Source organism: Coptis chinensis, chromosome 3 (assembly GCF_015680905.1).
Source record: "Coptis chinensis isolate HL-2020 chromosome 3, ASM1568090v1, whole genome shotgun sequence".
Taxonomy (NCBI): domain Eukaryota; kingdom Viridiplantae; phylum Streptophyta; class Magnoliopsida; order Ranunculales; family Ranunculaceae; genus Coptis; species Coptis chinensis.
Window position 1 is genome coordinate 15,152,824 of NC_141458.1, and position 9,417 is coordinate 15,162,240.

A 9,417-nucleotide genomic window follows, 5' to 3' on the forward strand; every position below is an offset into this window, starting at 1 on the left:
GTGAATTGGCTGCTGTGGCAAGTTTTGTGTTGTTTTGAAGAAAACAAATTACCACGGGATCACTTTCACTTATGTACACGGTTATGAAGAGTAATTTGGACGGATTGATATTTGCTTCGTTCAAATGACATCAACCCAGAAAAGAGAAACAAGTAAAGAACAATAGAAGTCTGCAAGTGCTAATACAAAATAGCATCAGAAAAGAGAAACAAGTAAAGAACAATAGAAGTCTGCAAGTGCTAATACAAAATAGCATGTACCCAATGGATGGGAAGTGCACAATCAAATTTGTGAGTCTCAAGTGCACGAGAACTTGTGCATACCGACGCTTATATAGCAGCATACTGTAGTATTTCCAAACAATTTAAGAATGTAGCAAGGTTGATCAGCCACTGCAAATAAACTCTAGTTTTTATCTCAATGAAGTCAAACTTTTCCCTCTCAGCATCAGGCATCAGCTGACTAGTAACAGGAATTTATACGAACATTATCAATTTAGCTACTCCTGTTATCATCAGCTGACCACTAACAGGCTTTGTATCACTTTATTATATATATAATACAAATTTTCATTTCTTAGCTTCTTCAGGTCGGCAACATAATCAAATTAAAGGTCAACTTGGCTGAAAATTCAACAGTGCCAAAGAATATTTTGGCCATGAAAGAACGAAAGTGAATCTTGTACAAGTACGCATTACTCTTACAAAATCCAGATATTTGTTTGACATGCGCTGAATCCAGTCGTCAATTACCCACTGAATCCAGTATCCACTTTGTATTCCATTTTAATGACATGGTGTGTAGTATGTGATTTTTTCGAGGAAAGTTAGGCAATAGTGCAATACAAGGTTTATAGCTTGCATAAACACAAAAAGAAAGATAATTCACTTGCCAACTTTCTACTGAATATGATGCCCATGAAAGAGAAATGTTGATAATGACTGCTCGCGAATGAGATCATGAACTGAACTGTCCCTTCTTTTTCGAGGGAAAAAAGAAGGGCACTTGAATCTCTTTTAATCTTGAAGACACATTTCCACACGAGTTCTTTCCACACCACCACTACTTCTCTTCAAATGGTATAGCACTTGGGCCCTCTTGAAATGGTAGATTCAAAGAAATTGGTCTCCAGATAAGTTCAATAGTACAGAATTATAGTTTGTGTTGCGCATATTCCAGAAACTTATAAGACCAACACTAGTGGTCCCTAAAAAAAGGATCATATCTGCAAAATGCACAAGTCGCCATTTTTCACTCTATACACGCAGGCAAATTTGCGGTATGGAGGAGACATCAGATGTCACACGAAATACAGGACAATAGTTATACAAATAAAGCTTGAACTATTGGAACTGGAACACTGATTTCCATCCCTGTAACTGAATCCATACATAAATTATACAATTATATATACTATGCTGTCTATGCATACGCAATCTAATTCCCTTTATTAAAGAACAGAAGTCACTTTCCATTCTCACTTCCTTCTAAACCAGTTTATCTACCTCTTTAGTTTCTGATCCTATCTCTATACCATACCCTGTTTACTTCGACTGTCTCTGCCTGTGTAACTTTTCAGAATCCTAATTTCAAGCACAGCTTTAGTAGTTTTTAGTCTTTAAGCCTTTGAAATTATGCTTTAGCTTTATGGGTGTTCAGTCGTGCAACTCGATACACTTCTTCTCAATCATGCAAGCTAGTGCTCCACCTACACTTCCACTTTAGCTTACTTCCAAGTTACGTGTCTATTGAGTATACAACACAAACTTTTCTCTATTCTAAACTTTTCACATACATCTAAACAATAGTTTTCTCAATGAACATTAGAAAAGTTCCATAAAAAGAAAGAAAATAAAATATACACAAACTCTCTCCTGGAGAAGCTAATTAGGAAAAAAATACACAACAAATAGGAATTATCTTTTTTTTTTCCCAATATTTTCCTATTTTTGCAAACCACAAAATCCTAAGCTAATCAAAAATCTCTCAGCCATTAGATCTGTAAATTGCAAGGTGGAGAAGAAGAAAGTAGTAAAGCTGGAGATGGAGACCGTCTTTGTCTACTACTAGTACTACTACAATCTCTGAGTTTGGCAGAACTTGTAGAACATGGAGTTGATGAACAAGAAGAAGAAATAAATCTACTGGAACGACTTCTCAATTTCTTCATATCTGTTTCTTGAACTCTTTCTTGTGATCTTGAATGCCGCATCTTAGCTTCTTGTATATCCATTGGAAGTACACAAATGCACAACAAACCTACCAAACAATTAATCACATAAAAATTATTACTACACTCCATGTAACAATACAAACAGATGCAGGAGGATAATGTAAGCTCAGCAGCAAAATATAGACATATTTCATGATATGAAAACAACCAAGAAAGAAACTATCTGAATCCCTCACAACGTCTGATCTGCATCACATAATCACAATAAAACAATTCATTATAAAAAGATAACGATACTTACCAATTTTAGCAAGTCGATTAACCCAGCTAGGAATCGGTTTGCTAGTCATCTTAATACAAGCATCATTACAGAAATGATTACAATTCTTTGTAATGAGATTATATGTATCTCCACTATATTTTTCAGCAAGTTGCTCCATAAGTGCTCTAACTTGTTTACAATCTAGATCTGTTCTTCCAATTAAAATCGATTTACGAAACGTGAACCCAGGACATTGTTCTGGTTCTCCTTCAAATATCCCAGTTGTTGGAAAATCATGTGCCCCAAAAGCATACTCAATTCCATGAACTACAACAAAATCAAATCCAAACTATCAAGATTTACCACATTATGAAAAAACTAACCAGAAACACTGGAAAATTGGAATAGGCTTAAAAGTTTTGATAATACGTACCTTGAACACCGGAATGATAGACGCCAAGGCCAACCCAATAAGCATATTCATTCATGGAAGTAAGATCATAAACATTCAAATAAACAGGAACAGATCCAGATTTTTTCTTTGGCGAGTCACTAATTTTACAGAAAATCTTTTTATTGAATTTCGAAGTAAATTCTTCGAAATTCTTCATAATTCGATAACTATCAAAGATTGAATGCCGGAACCTTTGCTATTCAATCTTTGATAGAAATCGAGTTAGAAAAAGAAAGAGAAAGAAGAAGAATTGTTGGTGAGATTGCTTTACGTTTATTTAATTGATTTTTTTAATTTAAGAAGAATCTCTCTTTCTTTTTCTTTTTCTCAATGTTTTCTTCTTCTTTCTCTTTCTCTTTCTCTTTCTCTTTCTTTAATTCTAAGGTGGGCTTATAGAGCGCCGCCTAATGTTGGATTTGCGATTTGTTGTTCGACTTGTCGTCATTGGTTTATATATGTTTTTGTGTTAGACAAGGTAATTTAATGGTGTTTTACTGATTCTGGGTATTTTTTGTAGAGTTTTATTAGGATTAAATTACCCGATTATTACGTTAAAAGGATAAAATTATGGGTATTATTCCGTGATTTTAGCCCAAGTTTTTTAAACTTTAGGAGTGGTTTTTTTTTTTATCGTTGTTAAACTCATAATCATTTGACTGATGTTGACCTAGAGGTGCCATTGCCATTGAGTGATTTTTTGCTCCCAGCGATATTGCTCCAAGCGGACTCTAGAGCCAACCACCTGTCAGTAAAATAAGAAAGCCAAATAGCCAAAAACCATCGAAAATCTTGACTTCCTATTTTATCCCTATAAAATATAAAATGGAAAAGAGAGAAAGTGTGGCGATGGGCTTCTCACCTCCTCCTTATTTTTCACCTCCTCCTTATTTTTTTCCAGAGAAAACAGCATTGTTCACTGTTTTGAGTAAACACTACAAATTTTAATTTAGTAAAAAATATATATGATATCAATATCACAATTACCAAACTGAATCAAGGTTTGACTTAAGTTGTGAATGAGCAGAACTTGATGAATACAAAGTAGAGCCAAACTAACTTCGATGGCGGAATCACGTACTCAGGTGGAGAAAAAGAAGAAAAATTCTATTTTTATTTTGATATAAGGTAAGGGACAAATTAGGAAGTTGGAAATAAAATCGGTTACTGATAGGTTGGGTTTCTAGTTATGATGGACTGGTGGTTGGCTCTAGAGTCCCCTTGGAGACCTTGGAGCAATATCGCTGGGAGCAAAAAATCACTCATTTCCATTAATGACATTTTTGAATTTACAGTCAACAACTCAACGAAAGTTTATATTCTAATTATTATGCTAAATTTTTTCCTACTATAAAATATTTTTCATGAATGTGTTTGTGACGATTCCAGGTCAAATGGTGGTCTAATTACGTATTATTGTAACCAATGTTAGATTCCTCATGGAATTTCCTTTCGTTTTTTTTGTAATAATTTTAAGTAAGTGCTTTCGTTACGATGGGAAAACAAGGTTTGCACCTAACAGGATTTCATATCTTATTGGAGAAGAAATGATGTCAACCAATATTAATGGATAGACCATTTGGCAGCCCATATTTCGTGCAAACAAAAGCGCTTTATATGCACTGAAGACCAACACTAAAAAATAAACGCGTAAGAGACTTTAGGGACGTACTTTCATCCCTTAAATATCGAAGTAGTCAAATACCCAAATCTCATAGGAGAACTTACGTACTGTGAAGGATTTTCTGGGTCGCTGTAGTTCTGCAGCAACTTAGCAACTTACATGTTGTACATAACACTAGGGCTGTGTTTGGTTCAAGAAAAGTGAAAGAAAAAAAAGTGTTTTCCTTGGAAAGTAAAAACCCTCAGTTGTTTGGTTAACTTAAGAAAACAAAAAAATGGAAAACAAATTTTTTGTCTTAGTAAAATCCGTGAATTCAACTTATTTTTAAAATAAATGGAAATTACTTTTCTTTTTTCACCCCCTCTCCCCCAGTGTGTCGTGAAAAAAAAAAACTTGCGACTCTAAGAGAGTATCAGCCGTGAAAAGAAGAAAAAGACAAGAGATTGGTGGGTTTTCAATGGGTACTATTTGCGGCTGTTTTTTGGTGTTTGATCGATGTATTGGGCTTATCAACAGCTTTGGGTGGGCTTGCTTCAGTCCATAAACATTTTTCCACCATTGAACCAAACACACAAAAAGTGATTCTTGACAAATAAATTCTGGCTGTTCACTTTCTACGAATTTGATTTCTTAGTGAAACAACATTCGGTGAACCAAACACAGCCTATAGGTTGCCAAATTAAACTTATTATATCAAAGTTGGCAAATAGAGTATATGGTTTTGGGTCTACAGGAGGCCATGCCAAAAAAGACCATAGAATTCTCATTAAAAATTCAATCGATTCCACATTCCAATTTGGTGGATTAATATTAAACAAGTAGAAGTATCTGGATTATAGTGGTTGTGTGGTTCGGTCAAAATTGAATCTGAATCCTCTTTTCAAATTTCGTTAATCTCAAACGATGTAGATGCTACACTGTCTTTTTCATATTTTCTTTTGTTATTTTTGAACGTCTAAATTGATTTAAAGGGATTTGTTAAGGTTTTGGAAATTATTTTTTCCCCTCTTATTTTTATATAAAATAAGAACATTTCTAGGTGGTGGTAGTATTTTCTTCAAATTTGAAAGTGAAATTTAGAGAAATTAGACACAAATTTTGACTAACTATATGTAGTCTCAAATATTGATGGCAAATTTGATTGTGATTGTACGCTACGCTTGTATTGCAGTAATGTCGTGTCTTAGCCAAGATATTATTATTGAGGAAAAAAAAACCATGTGACATTCCCAATGTAGCGCCCAAATTGAAAAAGTACAAAAAAAAACTACTCGACAGTACTACTGGTGTGGTGTGCTAGTCAAAATAAAAAAAACAAAATTGGGGCGACATTTGCAATGGCGCGCGATATTACCACTGTCGCTCCACATCCGCATCCAAAATTCCAAATTTGTGAACAAGAATACAGCTAAACAGGTGATACGACCGAATTTGCTTCTATCTAGAATTAGATTTCTGTAAAATTCTGAATTTTGAAAACAAATTTGAAAAATTTGAGAAGTGATACTACCACCTAGAAATGCTCTAACTTTCAAACAGTTTTATATCATTGTTAATTTTTTGATAAACGAATAACACTATAGCAGACATGAAAATTTTAGCAGTGTGATATAAGTTGCCACGTAATATATCATTGATATATATTGAAACATCAAGAAGTACCGACAGATGAAAAAACCCAAATTACTGTGGTCATTCTCGGGTCAATCGGTCATCAAAACGTTAACATGGTAATTTCTTCAACCTCATTGTTATGTAACATTTCCAATACTAGTTATGCACAATGTAGACCTAAACAAGATTTTAATAAGTTGCTTGTAATGCCTATTTAGTACTCTCTTCCTTGTAGTTTAGTTATTATATAGTTGCAATATAATTTAGTTACAATGTCATTGTTTGGAGAAATGCCGCAGAGAAATTTCAGTTATTAGGAAAAGTTGTTTGAGGAAATGCCTGAAAGAGATGTGTTTTCTGAATGTATGAATGTTTCTAATGGTGAAAATTATATTTACTTTAGTTATTGCTCTTTTCCTTGCAAAGTTACAATGCTTTTTTTTGTTGGGTGTAGTGTATATGTATTGTATCTTTTCGACTTAACCTTGGTTCTTATTAGTCTAGTATAACCATATATTAGATAGGGCCGATGCAATTGCTAAGATTTAATTAGAGCAAATTAGTACAAATTTGGTGCCATTTGCCAATATGCGTTCTGCCTTGAATCACAATATAGAGGCGTAAGTCTATAGAAATGGATTAATGACTATCAAATTTGTTATCATTACAATTAATACTCGCATAACAGATTTATCTAAAGCTCTACTTGTTTTTCGCAATATGCAAACAACAGTCACGGTAGAATGTTATTCTAATTCTATGCTGGATAGAATTAAAATGAGCTGATTTCAGAATTTTTGGAGTTTCAGATCAAAGATCATGGCTCAAGAAGTGCAGAGAAATATTAAAAGCGAAACTGGTGAAAGTTAAGTATGTTTTGAAGCAGCTGGTCCTTTAGAAGTTCCTTACCTGAATGTTGTAGCTAGATATTTGTTGAGATAAAATGAGAGGATTTCGCCTGGGAAATGCTTGTCATCGGTTCTTAATGGGCTTCCTCCCTTGTCAGCCTACCAAATGCCTCTGCACTAGCGCAAATAAATCCAACACTAACAAGATTGCAGAAGGAGCAGCATCAGTAAGGGACCTCGATGCATATCGTCAACTGGACAAGCTTGACTTCATGACTGCAGCCAAAATGCTTTTCACCACTCCGCCCAAGAAAAAGAAATTTGGGTACTGAGAGACACTTTTCTGTCTCTACTCATATTTTTGGTCATTCTTTGGGATTAGGGTTTTATGTTGTGATGTTTCTCTTTGCTACTGAGAGGTCTCATCACTTGGTTGACTAGTAACAGAAAAGTGTTGAGATTCAAGGGTCTATGGAAATGTTTTTTCAGTCGTGTTTTTTATCATTTGTTTCATTTCAATAGATCCTTGAATCTCATGATTGCAAAGCTTAGTATTTGATTTACTTCCTTCTCACCTTAGAGGACAAGAATTGAAAATTTGGGGCTTCAAGCAAGAATATAGATATGAGACATATAAATGATTTGTGTACAAACTTCTTCTTTGTCTATGCTATTCTTTCTATTGTTTCCTTCTTTTTTCCAGAGTTTTCTTACAAGCCTTTCTTGCTTTGTCAGGCTGGATTTCCATCTCGTGCAACTCTTCTTTTGCTGCATGCCTTCACTGGGTATGTGAACTTACTGTTCTAATGCACCACATCTAATTTAGGAAATGTTTCCCGTTTATGTTGTTTGTGTCTAAAAAGGTTATTTTATGTTGCAGCGGTATATTTGGTGGCTCAGTACGTCGCTATGAAATCAAAAGGATGGAAGCGGTACTGATACTTCCTTTTTCTGATAGCTTTTCATATATCTTTAGCTTATATTAAACTGAACCTTATTCGTAATAAAATTAAACCAGTAATATTCTTTTCTGTTTTAAGAATGAAAATTTGCTTATGAAGTGGATGCGATTGCTGTTTTTCCCTTTCTCTTTCTTTGCTTACTGTATTCTTTGGAAGATCCAAATGCAATATGACTGGAAGCGACAACTAACCTATCCAATATCCTTCAATACTCAACACTGAACCATGACCAACCCTCTTTGTATTATATTGTGAAGTGGATGAGGGAGTCTTAGCTTTAGAGTCTCTTTAACTGTTTTTACTGTGCAACTACTCTTATGCTTAGCAGTTCAACGAGCTAAATGTGTTTAATTAGGTGTTGGTGCAAGTCCAGTGAATGAGTGGGCAGCAAACCTGCCTATCCATGGCAATAATTTGATTATTAAATGAGAGGGTTATGATATATGTCCACCGTTATGGTCTTATGAATTGTCCATGAGCTCCAGTATGTGTTCTTTACACATACCATTTTTTTTTAAAAAGCCTTTCAAAATTTATTCCTCAAGTAATTTTCTAGTTCTTAACCTTTCATATTTTGACAAATTGTCTTCCTAGTTTTACACGTGTAGGTTTAGCCCTGATCATTTGATTTCTCTTGACAGGAAGCAGAGGTTAAAAAAAAGCAAACTGAAGAAGTAGAAAAGGCTAAAGAACAGGAAGCGCTTGCTTTGGAAGAAGAAAAGAGGAAGTCTGATCCCGAGCTATTGGAGGTAAAGGTTAGACTAGATGCGTTAGAGGAGGCTGTCAAAGGCATTGCTGTTGAATCAAAGAAAGGCATTGCTGTTGAATCAAAGAAACCGTCTGCTTCGGAGTTAACCAAAGACAGAGAAAGTACATGGAAAGAGAAGCTTCAAACCGGCACATCAAAGTCTGTAAGTAAATCACAAGACAGCACTACTGTGGCAAGTGATCGTCTCCCTGATCTGAATTCAGGATCAACAAAACCTGATCCAAGTCAGAAACGAGTGACTGGGCCAAATCCAGCTATCAATGATCAATTACATGACCCGCAAAAGGGAAAGTCTTAAAGCTGATCCTAGAAGCTGAAGAACTGTACCTGTATGTTTGCATCGAGGATCCTCTTGGTTTTCTTATCTACCTGTGTGGGCTACTCCTCGCCAAGATACCAATATGCTTTAATTTATCTTTTGAATGTTTGGTTTATATATACAAAAATATTTTGATGTAGAACATTAGTCGAGTCTGTCAGTGTCATAGGTGTGCGCCTATTTTCCCTTTACATGTTATGGGCATGAGTCCTTTAGTTGAGTCCAAGCCCATGGTTTGAGTCCATTAGTTAGTTGGACACATGTCGTGTTTCTATTGGTTTATGTTTTTAGGTTTTACTTTAAATAACGGGCTTGTAGTTAGGGTTTTAGTAGTTGTATTTATGTGTGTGATTTGTGATTGAAAGATTTAATAAAATAGTGATATTTAGGTTGTC

At 34.8% G+C, this 9,417-nt stretch overlaps 1 protein-coding gene and 1 pseudogene across 2 annotated transcripts; one reads left to right on the forward strand and one right to left on the reverse strand.

Annotated features, from left to right (window-relative positions):
* Positions 1 to 1,808: 1,808 nt before the first annotated feature.
* LOC147508153 (deSI-like protein At4g17486) lies at positions 1,809 to 3,314 on the reverse strand. The gene is made up of 3 exons (XM_086600727.1): positions 2,869 to 3,314; positions 2,475 to 2,762; positions 1,809 to 2,259 (listed from the first exon to the last, which is right to left on the reverse strand). Exons 1-3 carry the CDS (start codon positions 3,044 to 3,046, stop codon positions 1,994 to 1,996), a joined length of 732 nt encoding a protein of 243 aa, XP_086456853.1. The 5' UTR covers positions 3,047 to 3,314; the 3' UTR covers positions 1,809 to 1,993.
* Positions 3,315 to 6,276: 2,962 nt separating this feature from the next.
* On the forward strand, positions 6,277 to 9,417 carry LOC147508154 (uncharacterized; annotated as a pseudogene). The gene is made up of 5 exons (XR_015217943.1): positions 6,277 to 6,487; positions 6,934 to 7,297; positions 7,708 to 7,757; positions 7,853 to 7,904; positions 8,576 to 9,417. The product of XR_015217943.1 is annotated as an uncharacterized LOC147508154 (transcript).

Excerpts from the sequence above, each read along its gene's own strand:
- LOC147508153 (XM_086600727.1), bottom strand. The coding sequence starts at position 3,046 with ATGAAGAATTTCGAAGAATTTACTTCGAAATTCAATAAAAAGATTTTC. Across the intron at positions 2,763-2,868 it reads CTATCATTCCGGTGTTCAAG|TTCATGGAATTGAGTATGCT; the intron begins GTACGTATTATC and ends ATTTTGTTGTAG. Across the intron at positions 2,260-2,474 it reads TAATCGACTTGCTAAAATTG|GTTTGTTGTGCATTTGTGTA; the intron begins GTAAGTATCGTT and ends ATTGTTTGGTAG.